The 21,809-nt window shown below is 41.2% G+C and overlaps 4 protein-coding genes across 7 annotated transcripts; 3 read left to right on the plus strand and 1 right to left on the minus strand.

The window, feature by feature from the left end:
- The first annotated feature begins 732 nt into the window (after window positions 1-732).
- On the plus strand, window positions 733-2,572 carry ppp1r27b (protein phosphatase 1, regulatory subunit 27b). The gene is made up of 3 exons (XM_061093606.1): window positions 733-1,044; window positions 1,160-1,310; window positions 1,917-2,572. The coding sequence occupies exons 1-3, from the start codon at window positions 819-821 to the stop codon at window positions 2,038-2,040; spliced, it is 501 nt and encodes a 166-aa protein (XP_060949589.1). The 5' UTR covers window positions 733-818; the 3' UTR covers window positions 2,041-2,572.
- An 848-nt stretch (window positions 2,573-3,420) lies between these two features.
- anapc11 (APC11 anaphase promoting complex subunit 11 homolog (yeast)) lies at window positions 3,421-5,400 on the minus strand. Of its 3 annotated transcripts, none has more exons than XM_061090752.1 (3): window positions 5,275-5,400; window positions 5,019-5,134; window positions 3,421-3,789 (listed from the first exon to the last, which is right to left on the minus strand). In XM_061090752.1, exons 2-3 carry the CDS (start codon window positions 5,125-5,127, stop codon window positions 3,644-3,646), a joined length of 255 nt encoding a protein of 84 aa, XP_060946735.1. In that variant the 5' UTR covers window positions 5,128-5,134; window positions 5,275-5,400; the 3' UTR covers window positions 3,421-3,643. The 3 variants fall into 3 exon arrangements, with proteins under 3 accessions (XP_060946735.1, XP_060946727.1, XP_060946721.1); XM_061090744.1 differs by having other exon boundaries at window positions 5,019-5,167; XM_061090738.1 differs by having other exon boundaries at window positions 5,019-5,170.
- Window positions 5,401-8,218: 2,818 nt separating this feature from the next.
- On the plus strand, window positions 8,219-15,706 carry LOC133023615 (NACHT, LRR and PYD domains-containing protein 3-like). 2 transcript variants are annotated; one of them, XM_061090688.1, is made up of 9 exons: window positions 8,219-8,417; window positions 9,561-11,169; window positions 12,164-12,508; window positions 12,633-12,800; window positions 12,895-13,065; window positions 13,693-13,845; window positions 13,943-14,116; window positions 15,162-15,335; window positions 15,459-15,706. In XM_061090688.1, the coding sequence occupies exons 2-9, from the start codon at window positions 9,578-9,580 to the stop codon at window positions 15,472-15,474; spliced, it is 2,793 nt and encodes a 930-aa protein (XP_060946671.1). In that variant the 5' UTR covers window positions 8,219-8,417; window positions 9,561-9,577; the 3' UTR covers window positions 15,475-15,706. The 2 variants fall into 2 exon arrangements, with proteins under 2 accessions (XP_060946671.1, XP_060946678.1); XM_061090695.1 differs by lacking the exons at window positions 13,943-14,116; window positions 15,162-15,335; window positions 15,459-15,706 and having other exon boundaries at window positions 12,895-13,073; window positions 13,693-13,753.
- LOC133023631 (elongation factor 1-alpha 1) lies at window positions 12,227-21,054 on the plus strand. The gene is made up of 8 exons (XM_061090707.1): window positions 12,227-12,241; window positions 18,080-18,223; window positions 18,807-18,986; window positions 19,084-19,380; window positions 19,701-19,851; window positions 20,175-20,431; window positions 20,516-20,750; window positions 20,930-21,054. The coding sequence occupies exons 2-8, from the start codon at window positions 18,080-18,082 to the stop codon at window positions 21,052-21,054; spliced, it is 1,389 nt and encodes a 462-aa protein (XP_060946690.1). The 5' UTR covers window positions 12,227-12,241.
- Window positions 21,055-21,809: the final 755 nt, after the last annotated feature.

Genomic DNA, 21,809 nt, shown 5'->3' on the forward strand with positions numbered 1-21,809 from the left:
TTCAAATTCCATTTGTTTTCTTTTTAACAATTAAAACACAAAAAACGTACCCTTATTTACCACAAAGAAAAATAACAAATCATCACATGTAAAAACCCTGAATAGCAATTTTTGGTTTGCATCTTTAAATTGTGTGTTACCATTTCCCCTGTATGTTGATGAAGCTAGTCAGTCATTTGTAAATGAGCAGGCAGCACCCTTCCTGTGTCTCACATCAGCGACTAACATAGTACATGATTAAGAAGACTGCAGTCTAGTAGACGGTTTATGTCAACAGCCTATAAATGGCACTTCAACTCAGTTGGCTCCAATACTCTCCGGCAGTTATCCCCCCTTTTATCATGTCCGGTGTTTACTAGAAGCCCGAGCCTCCCGCTCCCTCTGACCAGGGTGGGTGTCACCACTATCTTAAAGGGGGCAGCATCTGAGTGTGTGGAGGTGACAACAGATGCAGAGGTTACTGGCTGTCAAGACTTGAGACATGAGCTGTATCACAGGATTGTCACAGGTTAGTGGGAGGGCCCTGACCAGTGGGCTGCTCATCTTCCAGGTCTCGTCACTGAAGCTAAGCCTCTTAAAATAGGCAGACAGAGAGTATAAAGAGACCCACTGGCCCTCCGAGCAACAGCTCCTATGTCAATACACTGAACAGCAAGAGCATAACAGACTGATCTTTCAGCAGGTCCACAACTGACATCTCTCCGAAAATCTGCTCTGGTCTCTGAGATTTGAACGAGTCAAACTCCATTGTTGTAAAAGTCTTGTTGGAATTTATCTGATATTCTGCAAAAACAAAGGGAAGACTGAATTTGACAAGGATGAAGTATCAGTGCCCTGTTTCCCAGACCATGGGAATAAAGACTTACGCCAAGGACTGTGGAGTCCCAGTCATCTGCAAGAGATCTGTTTCTCTGAAGGAATACCGCAGTGTCCACTTCTCCAATGATATCGTTTTTCAGGACTATGTGCGCCACGGCGAGCTGGAAAGGATTGGACTTTTCATCAGAGCCAGGAGAGTCTCCCTGGACACCATCTACCACTCTGGTGAGCCCATGAAACTCTACCATAACACCGATCTGTGAATCGCTCATGTATTTAAGAAAACTTCCTTGTTATACCAAACATCTTGAACAAAACTAATTTTCTCCTCTTTATGCAGGTATGGCTGCAATTCACGAGTCTGTCCTGTCTGGGAACCTGGAGTGTGTCAAACTGCTGGTCCAACACGGAGCAGATATCCTCCAGCGAGACGAAGACGGATGGACCCCTCTGCACATGGCCTGCAGCGACAGTTTCCCACACATTGCACGGTGAGCATTCAGTCTTTTTTTATAATGAACAATCAAAAGGTCAAAAGAGAATCAAATCTCTATTTGACCTCAGAGTGGGACTGTAATTTAGACAATTATAAAAAGAGTGCAACAGCAGCAAGTAGAGTAGAGTCAGCAAAATTTCATTATAGAGAAATATCTATAAAAGTTTGTATCAACCAAAACGTACTGGTCATTCCAGAGCAATGTCAGAGTATTTTGAACGGAGCAGTGGTGTTTTATTTCAACATCCTTTTGTAGAAAAAAAATGTGCTGGTTGATTTTTGAAAAACAAAGTTTCACTTTTTAGTCTAAAAAGGTGAGAAACAAAGGTGTTGCTAATGAATACACCTATTTCTCCCATAATTAAGCCACTGGAGGCAACTAACATTACATGTTTAAATTATGGCAAGCACACACCAACACACACACATTGGCTGCACAGCTATCCTACGCCATAGAGGTAAGAGAAGCTGGAGGATCTGCTGCATTCTTGCACCTCACTGACCTTCCTGGCACTGAAGCATGGTAGAAACTTGCATTGAGTTTACCAATGTTGCAAATCAGCAAGATTTGATACCTTTTTTCCATACTGTTTCCTTTCAGCTACCTTCTGTCTCTGGGTGCTGACCCAGAGCTGGAGAACGACTGTGGGGAGAAGCCGGCTGACCTCATTGACTCGGACAACAAGGAGCTGCTGGAGCTCTTCGGGCTGGCGGTGAACGACTGAACACCCTGGGCTTTTAAAGCTACCAACTCAAACGCCCAGTTGTCTGACTGCGCTGTCGCCATAGACAGAAAAGGACACGTCAGCCCAGCATTCTGAGTTTGTGAGCTGCCTCAGCTCAGGAGGTCAAGGACTGTGGATGTCTGTTGGATGGAGGGCTGACAGAGACAGTAGTCTGGACTGAACTTTTGCCAGTAGCGGCTCCTCTATGATCCCTAGATCTGAGATTTACTGTGTCCTATGAGAGCTTAAGATCCTTTTATACTGTGGCGAATGGAATGAGTCATTCGATGTTATTTGGCATGTCACTGGAATTAAGAGGGTTTGAGAATGTTGTGAAACCTGAAGCTGTTGTTGCTGCTCAGCTCATTTGCACCTCTCTGACAGTGTACACCTCCTCTGTCTGCCAATATTATAAAAACCAAACAGGCTTGTGTTGTCTGACTTGGTAACAGTTGTTTACAGTTGATCAGAAGGACGTTTTTCTATTGTTGCCTCTACATATGTTTCAGTTAATTAACTATATTTACTTTTAGTGGTTTGTAAATTACTTTTTATACATTGCTTTTTTAAATAAAGTTTGTATACCATTTCTTTAATTTCCCAGCATAGTGTGGAACAACCTTACTACCGATGCAATTAACTCTTGAATAAGCATTTATCACTTTCAGCTTCTGTTTATGTACACGACTCAGTGTCCTTGAATAAATTCACAATGAAGAAGGAAGAACATCACAAATATGAAATCTGCAGCAACAGATTCACTCAACAACCCTCATCAGGGTTATTATGATCAATGGAAATGTGTTGGTTTCAACAAACACTTGATACTGTAGAGCATTGATTTTCATCCTCAGAGAATCAAAGTGATAAAATGCTCTCTGAAGCAGAGATCCAAACTTCTCGAAGGATTGTGGACAAACCCACACAGCAGTTTGGAAATGAAAGGAAACCTGCAGAAATCTATTTGTGTTACAACAAAACAAGAAATGAGATCTAGGTCAGCAGATCACCAGCATCACAACACTTCCATATCTACAGTATGTGAATGTAAGAGCGGCCTCAATGACTACTGGATGGATAAATAGTCCTCATTTTCTATCATTGTCACTTTCTACGGTTGAAGTCAGAATGGATATGTTTTCGAAATGTATAAACATATGACAAAGGAACATTCTGAACCAGATATAAACTACCCAATAAGGGCCTCTTCACAGTCATTACTGGAAACACAAAACAAAGAGGTTAATCTCATCAAAAAGGATTAAAGTCAGAATCAATCAGCTGCAAACTGAAATTCCGGACATATGATTCCAAACTGCAGCTACAAAGGCTTCTGGGAAACTCTGGTAGTCGGCCACACTGATGAAACACTGAAATGCATCGTGAAAAGCCACAGGCACAGAATTAATGTGTGTGCTTTATTTAATTACATATCTTTAACAGCAAAATGCAATTTATTCCAAATGTCCTTTGCATTTGATCAGATGAATAAGTACAAAAACATTGTCTAAACACATTATTTACAGCTGAAACAGAAATGGGACACGTGAACAGGCTTCTGTGAAAGTCTATGTGGGCAGACAGCAGCACCACCTCTGTTGGTTCACTCCTTGAACTTCCACTCCTGTCGGCACATGGGGCACTGCTGCTGGACCTGCTGCGAGTTCAGCCATTTCAAGATGCAATGCATGTGGAAACAATGGGAGCACTGACCCCAGACCAGCGGACAGTCGTCTCCAGGCACTTTGCCTGCAAAAGATGTTTCATATTACAGTTGCAACTTAATTGTGTGTGGTGATGTTTCACTTTACCTAAAAAGATACTGAGAAATAAGTTCAGGTCTCTAAATTGGATATAAAAGGGACCATTAAAATTGCAAGATTATAGTTTTTTATATTTGACATTGACAGCAGATCCTTGTCCCAGTGGAGGTGGTGAAGAACCAGTCCCACCTCCTGCAGGACACCATCCCATTACTGGGCAGCTCCTTTTGTTACTCACTGATTCAAACAGTGTCTGAAGGAGAGGTATCACACTTTGCTCCTTCCTGCTGTGTCAGACTGGCCAATCTGCACTGCTCCCAGTCAAACACAGGCACCCAATATACCACACTGGTTTAAACTAATGTAAGTCTGCAATATTAATTTTCTATGTCTCCAACTTCAATATTTTAAGTGCATTGTTTATACTCCATTCAGTGTATATATAATTTATATTGTATGTTTATTTATTTATTACTAGTACTGATGTTTCCAACCTTTTCTATCTTCTTTGTTGCTATAACATGTCCATATGTCAAGTTTCAAAAGATTTTACTTTAGAAATTTAAAGGAAAAAAAGGGAAAGTCTGCTCAATTTTCATTATATCACTCATTACTTGAATATATATTTTCTTATCCTTAAGGTGACAAAAATATTTTTCCTCACTCTTGTTCATGGTGACCCCCACTCTCTGTATGTCAGGTTTCAAGCGATTTTACTGTAGAAATTCAGAGAAAATTAAAAGGAAAAAATTGACTGTTGCAATCATTTTTCCCAATATTGGGGAGACATCCTCCCTCCTGCACGCACTAAATCTGGGTAAAGGGATGTGGTGACAATCTCTTTAATTTCTTTGAAGATACTGATTCATATCTCTTGAAATGTGACGCACAGAAAGTGGGCACCACAATGAAAAAGAGTGAGGTGAAATATCTTTGTCACCTCTTAAACAAAATAGTGAGCAATAATGAGCAAGTGATGAATGATATAATGAAAAAGAATCCAACTTTCCCTTTGATTGTCTAAAAAAACCCATACATATAATATTCCCTTTGCGATACGTGTTAAAGTCTTATGTGGAAATCAAATCAGTCGTGCCTAATAAGTGACATTAAACTTCCAAAGTTTGTCTTTGGCCTTTTTTCGCTCCAAGCACCGCGAACAGACGCGTTCATTCATTGACATCGATATTCAAAGCGCGGCTCTGTCATACTTACAGTCCGGGCAGCAGCCATTGAAGGGCATCCTGCAGATCCCACAGTTTTCATCATTGGCCACCCAGAGCCAGGAGGCCACCCCGTTCCACTGCCGGATCTTCACCTTCATCCTGGGGCTGTGACAGGAGCAGCCAACCGTCAACACGCTCCTGCTTCAGGCACAGCAGCCGATGTTAGCATGTAAGCTAACATTGACGGAGAACTTCCGCTGTAGCTGTTCTACTTCGTAGCTGTTGACAAATATCAACCAACTCACCAGGCGACGGCTTGTGATCTCCACCACGACTTAACTCACTATCAGTGTTCGCAAGCTAAAAATCATTTTGTGTCCAGTTGAAGGTTCATCAGCTAGTGCACCAGGGGGAGAAGGAAGAGCTTCTTCTTCTACTATTCACATTGAGCTCCAAAATACTGCACGCTGGGAGAAGAAACACTGCCCTCTTCAGTCCATTTTGGGAAGGCCGTTTGAGCGCAAGGAACTGTAAATAGCGACAATATGCTTCTCTCTACAGCTTATATATATATACTCAGTGTTGGGAAGGATACTTTCAAAACGTATTCCGTTACAGAATACAGAATACATGCCCAAAAATGTAATCTGTAACGTATTCCATTACATTAACTAATCTGAGTAACGTATTCTGAATACTTGGAATACTTCCGGTTTGTAGTGCATTTTTTAAGTGTATGATTATGTGATTATTATGTGTATGCGTTGTTATAGTCAGTGGAGCAGCAGCAGTTTAAACTCTCTCTCCGCAAGATGCGGCGGGGCAGCTGGATGTCCGGCTCCCATCCACTCCACCTCAGTGCCGGCCCCACCGGAGGCTGAACCCCCCCCCCTGCGCCAAGGCTGCCTCGCGCCGTGCAGCGATCGTTTCGTCGAGTCTATTTTTTGCGCTTGACGCGAGCGTATCGCTCCATGAAACACACTGAAAAATGATTTTAAACGATATTGATGACATATTATATGATACAAATGATAAAGTATGCATCCCATAGTTTGTATTCCCCTTCTGTTGTCCTGGAGTTTTAATTTTACCAATTTTACCGATCACATTATTAAATGCCCCCCTCTGCCCCCCCACTACAGACACACAAGCAGTCATAAAGATAAAAAGAGAGGGGGGGGGCGGAGAATACGTAATTTACCCTCGACACCCGACATTGAACGGAGCAAACAGCGGAGAAGTTCTTGAAGATAGATGACATTAAATTGGGACGCTGTTGCAGTTAATGTTGGAGAAACAAGTGACCATATGCTACTGGGTCAACGGGTGATATTATTAGCGCTGCCCGGCGCTTCAGCGTCCGGTGTGAACCCGGCGTGCCTCGCTGGCCTCCTGCAGAGCCATGACAGCGGAGCTCTGGGAGCGCAGGTCGGTCTTCTCTCACCGGGCGCTGGAAGGGCAGCTTGCGGATCAGCAGCTCCGTAGATTTCTGGTAGCGACGGAACTCTCTCAGAGCCTCGGCCCCGGGCCTGTAACGGTCCCGAGCCGGTAGCGGTGAGGCTCCTTCACGCCGCCGGGGTCCGGGCGCTCTTACGGCAGCCCTGGTCTCCAGCTGCTTCCTGGGGGCTTTGCCGCCAGTGGATTTACGAGAGAGTGAATAAACTCGAGAAGTACCGTCATGTAATCCACTGATTTCAACAATGTAACTGTATTCTGAATACCATCTATTTAATTTGTAACTGTAACGGAATACAGTTACTCATAATTTGTATTCTAAATACGTAACGCCGTTACATGTATTCCGTTACTCCCCAACACTGTATATACTTGCTTGCTCCATGAGGCAGCTACAATATTAGAAACAACACAGCCTGTTGCACAGTGATTACTTTCACTTTAATACAATTAATTTATGGGTAAAGGAGATTTGAAATGTATTTGTAGCTTCCAGTGGAACACGCATGTAAGAGACTGTTTAACGTCAATTGTGAGACACGGGTAAGGACCAGGTTTCAGACAGAGAGGATCTGAAACAATTGGCATTATAAATATAACATATAGGAATATTTATTAAACGAGCTGCAGCTGACTGTATGACATCATATACTTATCTGGCTGACATATTGTCCTTAATTGTGTTTGAATGCTTCTGAAGGGAACATTCCTCATGACTACAAAGAATTTGAGTGTCCTGATATTGTTGTGGTGACAGGTGGTAAACTTTTCATTGTGAAGTTAAATCAGTCTGTGAAAACAGGTATTTTATATTTGATATCGATCTGAATATTGCTAGGAAGAATTTGAAAATGTGATAATTGAAAACTCTAAATTAGAAAGTCCTGGTATTTTCTGGGTGACACTCTGAGGTGGTGAACTTCTTGTGAAGTGGAATTAGTCTGTGGAAACAGGTAGTTTCTCAAAGACAGTAAGTGGTAATGAGAAATTATTAATTGTTTAAGTCTCAAAATAAATCTCTGAAATACTTTCACTGACAGTCACAATTTTCCACCATTGATATTTTGTATTATTTATAATTACTTCATTTAGTTCAATTATTTTTGTAATCTAAATTAATCAATTATTTTTTACCTCTTTAATTCATTCATGCATTCACAGACTTAACAATTGTACAGAGCCCCTGAAGGGCCAAAAGATTATATATTTTTTGTCTTGTGCAGACAAGATATTACCTAAGATGTCTGTGATTTAATCACTCAGATGCACAGAGCCACCAGATTTGAACCATCACATGGAGAAAACTCAGCTAATAAAGTTTTACATTCACCTGGAAATGGTGTAAAATGAAATGATCTTGCTCTTGCACAGAGACACATGATGTTGCTGCTCACACTGAAGGAAAACAGGCTCAGGCGACAGAAGGACCGTGTTTCAATCATAATACTTGAGAAATTAACAAACTCTTAAAAGCTGTAAATACAACTAAATGTTGTCTTCACAGCATCGGCCAGTCATGTCTTTACTAAGCAGATATTAACTCTGTGTGCACAACTTATTTATCTTGTAGAAACAAGATAATTATATTTTTCCCACTGGAAAATTATATTATCATGTGCGCATAAGATAATAACTTTGTTCCAACAGGATAATAACTTCGGTGCGAATAACATTAAGACACATAGCCTTTTTGGGACCTCCGGGACTCCGTACTTATGACGTCTTGTTTACTGATAGGTCGCTTTTTTGAAATCAGCGTAACACGCTAGTAACTGAACGCGTAGAAACAATGTGTTGTGAGTGGCAGCTCGTGTAACTGGCTCGGGTTCCTTCAGCCATGTTCTACCCTCTTGATAGCGGATGTAAGTTTGACCCCCACTTCATCACAGCGGACTTTATTTAAGACTTTGAAGAAGACTTGGCCGACTCTCAGTCAGCGTCGCTGTGTGCTCTCCGTTTCTGGACAGGCAGGCTCGAGCCCTCGTGGTTCGTGGTAAGTTTGTCCCCACGTCTTTAATACATATTATAAACACAACTCATTGTCATCGACAGCTACAGCTTGCAGTGTTAGCACCAGAGAGTGGTTCACTCCTAGCAGCCGCTAACGGACGTGACGTAAGTAACGTGCGCATTGTACCGCTCGTGTCTTCATGTTTATGGTTTAAGTTCTCAAAGAGAAGCGCTATATATATATATATATATATATATATATATACGATGTATTATCATTATTATTATTTTGTATCACCGTTTTAACTTGTGGTTTACTAAACCTGCAGTGTTAATCAATATGTAAGTAATAGGCTGCAGTCAGTGTCTTACTCAGGTGTATACGTGTTGCTGTGTGGGGAGGGGCTGACTATAGATAACATCTAGTGAGTCAACACATCGCCACGTGTGCACATATTGATCAATTATAAATGATAATAAAATATTCAATATATTCACTCCTGAGCAGTGTGGGATTAGCTTAATCAATAGTCTCACATGGTCTCTTCCTGGTTATAATAAATATGATATATTTTTATGACGTGATAATGATCGTTGTTTCTTCTTCTGGTGTTACATCAGTACGCTTCCGTTCAGAAGCCTAAATCATTGTTGTGATTTAAAATAAAATGGTCTTCAGTGGCTGTTTGTTCAAGATGATTAAAGCAGCACTGAGAAAATACATAATGTAAATCCTAGGGCTGGTCAATAAAACAATATTAATAGCTAATGCAATATAATTTTCACCAACAGCAATACAACAAAAGCTGGATCCAAATAATACATATGCATTAAGGAGGCATAACACATAACTTCACTACTTCAGATTTGTAAAAGTAATGGTCATTCTCTGCTCATGAAGAAGAGTTTAAAACCACAACCCTGACTCAAGCAAAAAAGTATGTGTCTCATGATAGTTATCCATATCAACTGAACAATTTTATTAAATATACATTTTGAGCCATATCACCCAATACGTTTTGCAGGAATAAGAATGACTTTTGAAAACAAGCATATAGATCTTTTTGTTTTAACAATAAAAAAAGTAGGTTCCTCTCAGTCGAGACTACTGTTGTTGAAAAGCACAGTTGAACATTTACTCAAAGCTTCTGTTTTTTTTACACTCATTATCTTCTTGTCTTTTCAGGAACCTCTGCCTCTGTAATGGACCATCAAACCGTTCTCAAATGTATACTGGAGGAAAAATATGACGTACTATATGAAGAAGCAATACTGCCCTCGAGACTTTGCTATCGGAATCTCAAGCACGACTACCAATTTTCTGATTTGGACCAGCAAGAGTTTAGATATGTTGAATATTCCTGCCTTCGACCCTTCACAACCGTCCCGCTCACTGATATTCTATCATGTGACTGCAAACATAAAAGCAGCAAAAAAACCATCATCACTGTTGGAGTGTGTGGAGTTGGAAAATCCACAACTGTGCGAAGCTGTGCTCTGGAATGGGCTGAGGGGACAGAGTACCAGGATATCCACCTCATGTTCCCTTTCACATTCTGGGAGTTAAGTATGCTGAAATCAAACTGTTCGTTGATCTTCCTTCTAGAGTTACTTTTCCCAGGAGTAAAGAATATTGACGCTTCCAGTCTAAATCGAAAGGATGTGTGGTTCGTCTTTGATGGACTGGATGAGTATCGTCACCAGCTAAAATTTGACACTCCACCAGTGAGGGATGTTTCTCAAGCAGCCCCTGTGGATGTAATCATAACCAGCTTGATCAGGGGGACTTTACTTCCCAATGCTCACATCTGGATAACAACTGGGTATGCAGCAGCAGGACAAATCCCTGATGAATACTTGCTGAAAGAGACTCAAGTACAAGGGTTCAGTGATGTGCAGAAGATGGAGAAGTTCTACTCAACTCTCAATGATGAGGATATGGCTAACAGAGCAATCGACCATGTGAAAATCTCATGGAGTCTGGCCTCCCTTTGTCTGATACCTCGAATTTGCATCATCATGGCACTTGTTTTGGAGAGTTATTTATGTAACGAAAAGAAGAAATTTAAAATCAGTCCTTTAAACCTGACCCAGATTTACACCGTTCTAATGAAAACATTCGAATCTGATACTATTCCCAAGCTGCAAAGGATGGCACTGCTTCGGTTGACAGAGAAAAACGTTATATATGAGAAAGATCTTATAAATTGTGACATAAGTGTAAAGGAAGCCTCAGCTTTTGCCAAGAAATGTCCACTTATGTTGATGGAAGAGAAAGGGGTGTTTACCTCAGTATTTCGCTTCGGTCACTCAAGCATTCGGGACTTCCTCGCCGCATGTGCTAAAGTGGACGACATTCATGCATCATCTTTCCCGTCTACTCAATGTCAGGCAATACTGGACGAGGCATTGCGAAGTGATGCAGGAAAAATGGATGTCTACCTACGTTTCATATTTGGCCTTCTTAAAGAGCGTGGCATGTTTCAGCCCAATAATCGGCTGTTTAAATACACCAAGAAGACGATCCTTGAGAAAGTTATGACTTTCAGGGCAGTGGGTCTGCTCCACTGTCTGAGGGAATATGACCGCAACGCTTTTGTACATGAGATCAAGCTCTTCCTCAAGTATGGCTTCTCACCAATTGAGGGTTTCGCACCATTGCATTGGCATCTCTTGATCCAAAGGACCATAGCTTATGACTGGAAGAGGCCGAAATATGTGATGGATGTGTCCATGAGAAGTGACGAAAGTCTCGTCCGAGACCTACCAGCCATCATGAAGTCAACCAAAGTCATGTAAGTTTTTTCAATTGGATTCGTCCATTTACATTCCTTTTGTTTCGATCATATTTTTCTGGTGGCCACATTCAAATAAAAGCAAAACTATTTATAAGCCAAGGGACCCACATTGTTTTCTATGGGATTTCGGTGCACTGTCTCTTAACATTGACTGCACTTACATCCATATCAGGTCAGTTGTTGGGGTATGTCTGTGATTGTCCTACTGTGCAGTAGAAACACTAGGGGGACCAAGTCTAAAAAGTAATATGATCCCTACACTTAGACTCAATGTTATAAATTGTATTCTAAACACAGCTTAAACAGAAAGTTTTACTTTGACTTCTCATTGTTTTACGTTATATCTTCATTCATTTTACAAGTTTTGGAAGACACATGAAAAAACAATAGCAAATGTGTCACTGTTCAAATTCTTACAGACTGAACTCGGCACATGAGAAGGAGTTAATGCGAGATCAGAAGAGAAATCAATCTGCTGTTAAATGATTTGTGTTTGTATTGGTAATTAAACAATAGCATTCTATACCTCATTTTTCTTAATGTCTTTGGCACTGAGATGTCAATTGCACATCTATAAAAAATGTGTCACAATCACAAATATATACTGTAGCCTCTATTTTTAATGTGGTCAGTTGTTCCCTAAACCAGCTGGACCCTGTAGTTCTTGGCAAATAAATAAATTTAATTTATTGAGCATTTAGAGTGATTATTGACAGCATCATTTCAGTTTGTGTGTGCAAGGAACAGTACTGTTAGTTGGTGTAACAGCAATGCTGATGATGTGCTGGTGTTTTTATACAGTAGTTTTTGAAAAATGAAGGAGATCAATTATACAGAGGACTAATAGCATTATTAGGCAGTGTTTAGTTGATTCAATTCTTTTTTTTTTTTTCTTTTTTTTTGGGGATTTGTTGACCAATGATGTAGAATATTACAAATTCTCATTTGGGCACCATTTTTCCCTGTGTCAGTAACTCTCTTCTCCTCTCAGGCTGCGATTCTCTAACCTGACGGACAAGTGTTGTCCAGCTTTGGCAGCTGTCCTGAGCTCAAAAGAGTCATTTATGAAAGAGCTGGACCTAGGATACAACAACATCAGTGACAGTGGAGTGAAGACACTCGTGGAGGGGCTGAACAATGAAAACTGCAGACTGAGAATGCTCAGTTTGCAAGGCTGTGAAGTGACCTCCCAAGGCAGTAAATGCCTTGCCACGGCCCTGAGTCAGTCCCCGAGACTACGGCAGCTGGATCTCAGCAGGAATAACATAGGAGACAATGGATTACAGCACCTTTCAAATGGTTTGAGATCTCCTGAATGCCAGCTATTAGAACTCAAGTAAGTGCTATCAAAAAGACTTGAAATGTTGGGTATAAAACCAGATAAAATATACATTGAAAATTCTCATTTTACTCATTGCTCTAAATATTACTGTTCTGTTACTGTGTCTTTGACCTCATAGACTATCACAGTGCAACATTGAGGCGAGGGGCTGCTCCTATCTGGCCTCAGCTCTGGAGAAGAACTCTGACAGCCTGAGTGTGTTAGATCTTAGCATCAATAACGTCAGAGACAAGGGGGCCAGTGAGATCTTTAAAAAGTTTGATATTTCAAAGCTGACAAAGCTGGAGTGAGTATGACTATATACACCCCGCAGCCACAACATCTGGTGCAGTTTAGGTTTACTGGATAACTTTTGGCATCTGCTCACATCTCTGGAGCAGGATGTACCACTGTGGACTCACCGCGTCAAGCTGCAGAGCCATCGGTGAAGCTCTGAGGCGTGATGAAAACACCCTGACGGATATCAACCTGAGTAACAACAACTTGGGGGATGAAGGGTTAAAGCTCCTCTACATTTCCAATAATGTACTCTCTCCTCTCGGACAACTCAAGTAAGGAGGTCTCAGTCTCTTTTTTTCACTTAAACTGCTTTCAGGCATGCATTGAACTCTGGAAATCTCCTGAAATTATGTGGAGGGGCGATAACGTTTGAATGGGCCCATGTGAAAACACAGTAGGAGATAGACCTGGAGGATTCAACCTGACCGAGCGCATGGATTGATGACATTTCTAACATGCGGGCTGCAAAGCATTAGAAATATCTGAGAATGAAAAAGAACCATACACGTATAAGACACCAAGGAAGATGTCAACTTGGAAAGACAAGATTCATGGGCTTTTGTGATGTGGGCTGACACTGGTGTGATGTGCTATAAACACAACATCTGATCTCCGCAGTGGAAATCCTACGTGAAGTCCTGCCTCTTGTAACGCCCCTCACCTGAATGCGCTATAGATTTCTGTTGTTGTGAATGTCTCTCAGCAGAGAGCCTCCTACTGCGTTGTTCATGTGTGAAAGTCCAACTGAAAGTCAGGACCCCATTGTCTAAAGAGGCTAAAAAGAAATGAAAATACTGTAAACTGCTTCATTAAGTTGTCATGAGATAAAGGCTTTTTCTTCAGCTTCCAGGTAAATGCTCACATATTAATCACTTAATTTGTCTTTTATTTCCCCTCAGCATCTCAAAATGTGGAATCACTGCAGGCAGTTGTAGCTTTTTGCCATCTATGATATTAGACCTCAATCTCAGCATGAACAGCTTGGGAGATGACGGAATCAAATCTTTTTTGGCTGTACTGAAGAACCCCCTCGGCTACCTGGAAACTCTCAAGTGAATAGTTTTTTATCAAAATTCACAGCAATATATTTTTTGTGTTGTGTTTTGAGAACAGTATATGTTGTAACATTGCTTTTTTGTTTCATTTCAGCCTGAGCCGCTGCAACCTCACTCAGGGCTGCTGCGCTGAGCTTGCATCAACACTTGGATCAAAGACTTGCTGCGTGACTGAGCTGGATCTGTCTGAAAATGACCTGCAGGACAAGGGACTAATGGAACTCTGCGTGGGACTCAGAAATCCTCAGTGTAAACTTCAGAAACTATCGTAAGTTCTTAGTTTATTTATTTCGCTTGTCAAAGAAGTAACTGTCCCAAAATCGAAAGAGCTTGAGCGGCATCCTCTTTATTGCACATTGCAAAGAACCATCTAATATCAATCCATTAACGATTGGTTGCCAATACCAGCTGACACTGGGTGAGAGGCATATTACACCCGGGACAGGTCAGTCCAAAAATTTGAGCAATCATCAATATTTAAAATAATAATGACCAATATGAGCCAATAACAGAAATATGATCATCTGTGTTAAAGTTTGCTGATATACAACGAAATTAAAACATTTTTATTTTACATAATGAACAATGAAAAGAAGTTGTGCCTTTTATTTTTAAGAATTTTTTTATTATATGTATATTTTCTTGACTCAAGCTCTATATATTTATAGCTATTCAGTATTTGACCCCTGTCATCCACCCTGATCTGGAATGGTCAGTTGGCACTGGGCTATGGAAATGTAAAGTGGGGTGTATGTTTCTCTATGGATTATTTGATATATAAATGTTGTAAGACATGCACTGAAACTTAAGTTAGTGGCCAGTTCTATTTACTGGTGCATTCTAATTTGACATATCCATTAGCCATTTCCAAAATGAATCTGAATGAATTGACCTCCATCCTGCTTCATATGTTATCAAAACACAAACACATTTGAAATTTAGGGTTGGGAATATTTGACATTTGCTGATACTGGTTCTGATGGGATGCCTGAACTGTAATGCATATTGCAAAATGATACATCAATATTACATTTTCTACTCCTAACTTTGAAACAGGTCTAAAATGTACATCTACATAAGTTAAGACTTAATTGTCTCTCTGAGCCCTCACAAAACTGACACTACTCTGTTCAAGAGAAGAATTCAAGTATGAAAGTATGTCTGGTTGGATACAGTTTGTGTATTTTGTCGACACACTGTCGCTGAACTTCTACCCGTTTTTAACCAAGTATATTTTTTGGACTATGAACTTGTAGAGTCTTATTGAGCTGGTGTTGCTGAAGATCTCCTGGACTGGTTTTGTTTCTCTCCAGACTGCAGACCTGTGGCCTGACCTCGAAGAGCATTCAGTCCCTGATCAGTGCCCTGAGGTCCAATCCCAAATATCTGGCAGAGCTGCATCTGATGGGCAACAGGCTGGAGGACACAGATGTCCAAACGCTCCTGGACCTAACAAAGAACCGAGCATACAGACTGGATACAACAGAGTGAGTCCAGATATTTATGGATATTGGTTTAAAAGCTCATATGTTTTCAATATCTTTGCATGTATTAATAATGCATCAGTCCAAACTCAAACTGAAATGTAACTTTTCTTTCTTTCCTTGCAGTTTGTCAGAAGATTGAGGAAAGCAGATGTGCGGACTCTATATCTTAATCTGCTGCCACCACTATCTAGAATCATCTACTAATTGTTAACTATCGGACATGACCAGGCTGCATTGTGCAGCACTTCAAAACGGAATAATACAGAAAGGGAAATGAATGTATGAATAGCTGATTTAGTCATTAATCTACTTGTGCCTGTCTGTATTAATTCTATTGTTTTTTATAATGCAGATCTACAATGAATATGTTTTCTCAGTCACCAAATAAATAGTTTTTGTTCAGTGCTGTGTGGAGCTGGTTCATTTCTGTGTTGTAGCAGCACCCCGCCTAGTGGCCAGGGCTCGCACTTTAAGACAGTGACGCTTTTGACGCTGAAAGGGTCCCTGTGCTGCGGTCTGAGTTCGTCCTGCAAAACAGGCAGCGTCTCCTGTGTCCTCACCGCAGATCAGCAGTGAACGCACCTCAGAGGAGAAGGTAGGCTACAAGACGTATTCAGGTGCAGCACAAAAACACCGGATTCATCTCGACATCCACTGACAGACGCGCTGGTCTCAGGGACGTGTCTGTCAGGTGTTGTGTTATGTGTGCGGGGCACTAAGAGGAGGAGGTAGTTGGATGCTGTGTGGTTTTGCTGTTATGAAGATGCCATACAAAGTGCAGAGGGGGGGGCGGCACCACAGCGGGCTGCCCAGCAGACAGGGCCTGTGTGGCGCAGTTTCAGCGGGGAGAGAAACTCATGTGACAGTTCAACCTAATCCTGCTGCCACAGTCTCATCCCCGCTGCGTCTGGATGCTGCTGACACACAGAGAGAAAGCTGCTCCGCTCTGCAGTGCAATGTCTCCGCGTCCCTTCATCACCGCAGTGTCTCTCACAACACGCTCATCCTGTCACTCGTTTCAACCACAACAGGTTTGTGGATGGAAGCGGTCGATCGTTTAGATCCGTCAAAGGCAAATGTAGAAACATAAAAGTCCGGGCTGTCGCACAGTGACGTTATTTTGTATTTAAAACAGTCAACCAGAAATAGTTTAATATCAAACAGTCAATGATAACTGCACAGAGGGCTTCAAATATGATTATTGCCTTTTTTAATATAATCATATTCGTTTTTTCCCTGTTAATATTGTTCCTCTTGCTCCTCTTGGTTAAGAACAGAGGATGTCGCACCTTGTTGAAGCTCTGAGACTAATTGTGATTTATGAAAACAGGTTCCACGAATACAATTTGTTTGATTGAAATAAAAGTTCACGCGCGAGTTAAAACCCTGCTGACCGGTGTTGTGCTGAGTAGTGCGTGCCCGCAGAGAAGTGCATGCACCTCGCGGGAGCGCGCACCCCCACAGCGGGAAGACACCACCGGACTTCATCTCTGAAGCGATGTCCAGTCCTTTATTAATAATTAAGAACAATTTTATAATCTTGTTTGTTGGTGTTTATTTTTGATGAGAAATGATCCGATGCCTATTGTTCATGGATGTTTAGCTAAAATTGTCTTCCTGGCTGAAAACAGGGGGTTGCAATTCTCAGCTGGTCCAAAATCTGCTTTGCAAAATAATGTATATAATATTTCTGGGTGTTACGACTTTACATTGAGCATTTCATCCATCTAACGCTCATCTGGTCTGAGAAAAGAAGGGGATGCAAATCTCAGCAATCAATCAAATACACAACTGCGAAACAATGCATTCACATTGCAACTTTATTTCTCAAGGTCTATAAGCCAAATTGCATTTTTTAGACGTTTGTCTCGACAGTCAGGTCAATAAAACTGAAATAGTCGGGCATGCAAGTGTTAATTGTTACAAATGTGTTTTAGCACATGCAGGCTTTATTTGAGTCCTCAGAAATATTATCAGACCACTCACAAGGCAACGCTTTTTTAATTGAGTCTTATAAATAATTGATGACTAAACATTCATAAACATATATATTTATATATTTTTTTATTTAATATTGTATTTTAATAAAATGCTCAATGAAATACACCAAATGATGAAATATCATTGAATACTATTTGGAAGAATGATATGAATCCCTCAAGTAGAGATTGTATTGCCAAGGTGCATTGATGCTGTTACAGCAGCTCGGGATGGCCCAACTCTTGATTTTTGTTTTCCCTTTAATTTGTTTTCCCCGTCTGTTTCTCACTTTTAAAGCAGTGTTGTTATTTTGAGTTGATCAGAACCAAGTTTATATTTAAAAAGATGCATTTCTCTTGCAGCTACTTGAATGTTCAGGTCATCAGCTTGTGTCCTTACAGTTAAAATAAGATTTCAACTACCTGCTGGACGTCATGTAGGCTGAACACAGCTCAGAGGTGTCGTGTTGGACTGACAAAGATTTGGGCTTTTGAACAATACAACCCATCTCCTCTCAGGTTAATAACAGAGCCACTATTAAGTAATGTTACACAAGTTATCCGCTCTGTATGCACATCATGTTTGTTAACTCTCTGAAGTCTGGCAGCAGTAGCATGAACCTTCACTGCTGGCTATATCATCAACAGATCATGTTTTATGGACACAAATTTAAGTACAATCCTGATTCCTCAATTGTCTAATTTAATGAATGTTGTTTAAACTTGTTTACTTGAATCTCACAGTATCTTCCAGACTGAGCTGTCATGGGGAAGGAGAAGCTCCACATAAACATTGTGGTAATAGGACATGTTGACTCCGGCAAGTCCACCACCACCGGCCACCTCATCTACAAGTGTGGGGGCATTGACAAGAGAACCATCGAGAAGTTTGAGAAGGAGGCTGCTGAGGTACGACTCATATTGTTTTTACTTGAATTAAAAAAAATCTTTTAAGGAATTTATACAGTGTGATAATTACACTCTGGTGCCCTAATCATGTTTATTTGTGACTTGTCCTGTTTAATCTATGTCCTGTTATTTTACAATTATGTGTCGATGCAACGAATTTGTAGGCACTTGGATCAAAAATTTTATGGATATCTTTACTTGAACATTCTGTAAATTACGAGCCATGTGAGCTTTTGAGTTTGCACGACATGGACGGTTTGGAATTATTTATTAGGACTTGCAGTAGATACTATTTAATCATTAATCATAATAATTTATGTGTAGGTATAGTAATTTATTACAAATATTCAGACTTTAAAGTAATTTCCAAATAATCACCTGAATCATTTGCATTTTTTATATGGTTACTAGGATATATCTTGCATTTCTCAAGTACATATTTTCATTACTTGGAAGTGTTGAGTATCTATGTGCAAGTTTATTTAGATTTTGATAGCATTGCAATGGAGCTTTGGACAAAAGTATCAAAGATAAAATTATACAAAGGAAAAGCTCCTTGTGCTTTCCTCTCCTCATCCTCTAGATGGGAAAGGGCTCCTTCAAATATGCCTGGGTCCTGGACAAGCTGAAGGCAGAGCGTGAGCGCGGCATCACCATTGATATCTCTCTTTGGAAGTTTGAGACCAGCAGGTACTACGTCACCATCATCGACGCTCCAGGACACAGGGACTTCATCAAGAACATGATCACAGGGACTTCTCAGGTAGATGAGAGGAGAAGTGAGAGTAGAAAATTAAAGAATGCTTGACTGGGAATAAAGAACTGGAGGGGCAGTTGAAGTGTATTTCTCTCTCCTCCAGGCCGACTGCGCTGTACTGATTGTGGCTGCAGGCGTGGGCGAGTTTGAAGCTGGCATCTCTAAGAACGGGCAGACTCGTGAACACGCCCTCCTTGCCTACACCCTGGGAGTGAAGCAGCTCATTGTGGGCATCAATAAAATGGATTCCACTGAGCCCAACTACAGCCACAAGCGCTACGAGGAGATTGTGAAGGAAGTCAGCACCTACATCAAGAAGATCGGCTATAACCCTGACACGGTGGCCTTTGTGCCCATCTCGGGTTGGAATGGAGATAACATGCTGGAACCCAGCCCTAATGTGAGTCTGCTGGGAGAAAACCTATTATACTTCCGCTAAAGTATTTTGTATATGTATAGTAACAAATCAGCATGTTTCAATTCAGATTTACATTGAATAAGGATGTTGAAAATTATATATTTTGTCACTCCAAAAAATGTGTGATAATAATAATCAGCTTCCATTAGAGCATAAACGTATTATGATTAAGTCTTCCTCTGCTTTCGAGCTCTTAAATTTGTTTAACAATCTAATGAATAAAAGTAAGGTCCTGCATATGATAAATCTCAAATGCACACATCACCTCTGTATGATGAACAACAGCTTCTTTCCTTTCACAGATGACCTGGTTCAAGGGCTGGAAGATCAACCGTAGAGATGGTAATGCCTCAGGCACCACACTGCTGGAGGCTCTGGATGCCATCCAGCCCCCCTCGCGCCCCACCGACAAGGCCCTCCGTCTGCCTCTGCAGGATGTCTACAAAATTGGAGGTGAGGCCAGTGTTGCTGTGGATCTCAGTATAGGTGATGTTTGTTTGGTGGTGGATGATACAGAGTTGGTATAACAAACGCAAAAGTTTTAAGTGCAGCAAGAGTATTTAGTGAATGGGAGCACCGTGTGCCATAAGACAGAGAAAACTGAATGAGGTCATATACGAATTCCCACTGGCTTATGTCTAAAAATGAGTCACTGTCCCTAATCTTTTTTTAACCTTTTCTAGTAAAACTGCTCACAGTGTGGACGAGAAAGAATTAGTTTATTTATGCAGCTGTTTCACAGAAAGTTGTTCCTTGAATTAGTTCCTCTCTTTCAGGCATTGGTACCGTACCAGTGGGACGAGTGGAGACTGGAATCCTCAAATCTGGCATGGTGGTGACCTTTGCTCCTGTCAACGTGACCACTGAGGTCAAGTCTGTGGAGATGCACCACGAGGCTCTAACTGAGGCGCTACCTGGTGACAATGTGGGCTTTAACGTCAAGAACGTGTCTGTGAAGGATATTCGCCGTGGGAATGTCGCTGGAGACAGTCGGAACGACCCGCCACAGGAGGCGGCCAGCTTCACCTCTCAGGTCTGCATACAGGGATTCCATATTATGCATGTTCATGATTGTGTGCTTCTGCTTGTGCCCTGACACTTCTCTGCCTTTTTCAAGGTGATTATCCTAAACCACCCGGGTCAGATCAGTGCGGGCTACGCCCCTGTGCTGGACTGCCACACTGCACACATCGCATGCAAGTTCGCTGAGCTCAAGGAAAAGATTGACCGTCGCTCAGGTAAGAAGCTCGAGGACAACCCCAAGGCCCTGAAGTCTGGAGATGCTGCCATTGTGGACATGATCCCTGGCAAGCCCATGTGTGTGGAGAGCTTCTCCGAGTACCCACCACTTGGTAAGTCTACTGTCCTGCAACATGGTCTACGTTTGAGGGTCAATCTGTAACTCGGATATTATTCATTGTTTTACTGAAAGCAATGTGAAGAAAAATCAAAATCAAATGTTGAACTGTCTTAAACCTCTGTACGGATTGAAATGTATATTTTAATATTTTTTCATTGATTCCTTCTACAGGGAGGTTTGCCGTCCGTGACATGCGTCAGACGGTGGCGGTGGGAGTGATCAAGGGCGTGGACAAGAAAGCCCCCACCAGTGGTAAGGTCACCAAGTCAGCACAGAAGGCGCAGAAAGTCAAATGAACTTTGTGCTGGGCTGCTGCCCTGAACGCTCACCATGGCAGAAGACACACTAGCACCCCACCCCTTTTGCACAACATAGTCAGTGTCTGGTCTATTATCACAATGCATCGCAAAAGCAGACGAAGGAAAAACAAAAAATATCCCACACTGTTACTGAATAACACGTTGAAAAACTGTCATATGTAGGTTTCATTGTCACGCAGTTCGTGACAGAAAAACAACAAATATGTGTTACAGCTCTCTGGTTGTGGTCCCTTGTAAATTCGCTGTTTTTGCACCAGTAATCAGGTGCTGATGTCATTTTGCCACGTCCATGCAGAAATAATGTGAGAGCCCGAGGTAGATTAATCACCTGCATGTTGCTGTTCCTGTACCTTAGAGAAACGAGCTTCAGAAAGTGTCTGATGCCTGAAATCGTCATGCCTTTCATATTGCTCGACTTAAGCTCCCTAGCAGTAGCTCTGCTACAGTTACTGTTAAGTTCATGCACTTTAATCACTGTTGATGTTCATAACAGTAAAGATGTTTAAACAGTACGTCATTGTTCCTGGTTTTCTTACTTAACCTCCACACTCCCAAACCAATGTCACTGAAAAAGAACCTATACTTTTAAACAATGTGGTATCGAAAAGGTATCAAACAATACTTTTGATAATATTGAAAAGTATTGAGGCCGATCTATGATGTGATTTTCAACTCCATGAAAGAAACATCACAAAGATCAACTGATTTCTTAACCTGTAGTTATTAGCAAA

Source organism: Limanda limanda, chromosome 2 (assembly GCF_963576545.1).
Source record: "Limanda limanda chromosome 2, fLimLim1.1, whole genome shotgun sequence".
Taxonomy (NCBI): Eukaryota; Metazoa; Chordata; class Actinopteri; order Pleuronectiformes; family Pleuronectidae; genus Limanda; species Limanda limanda.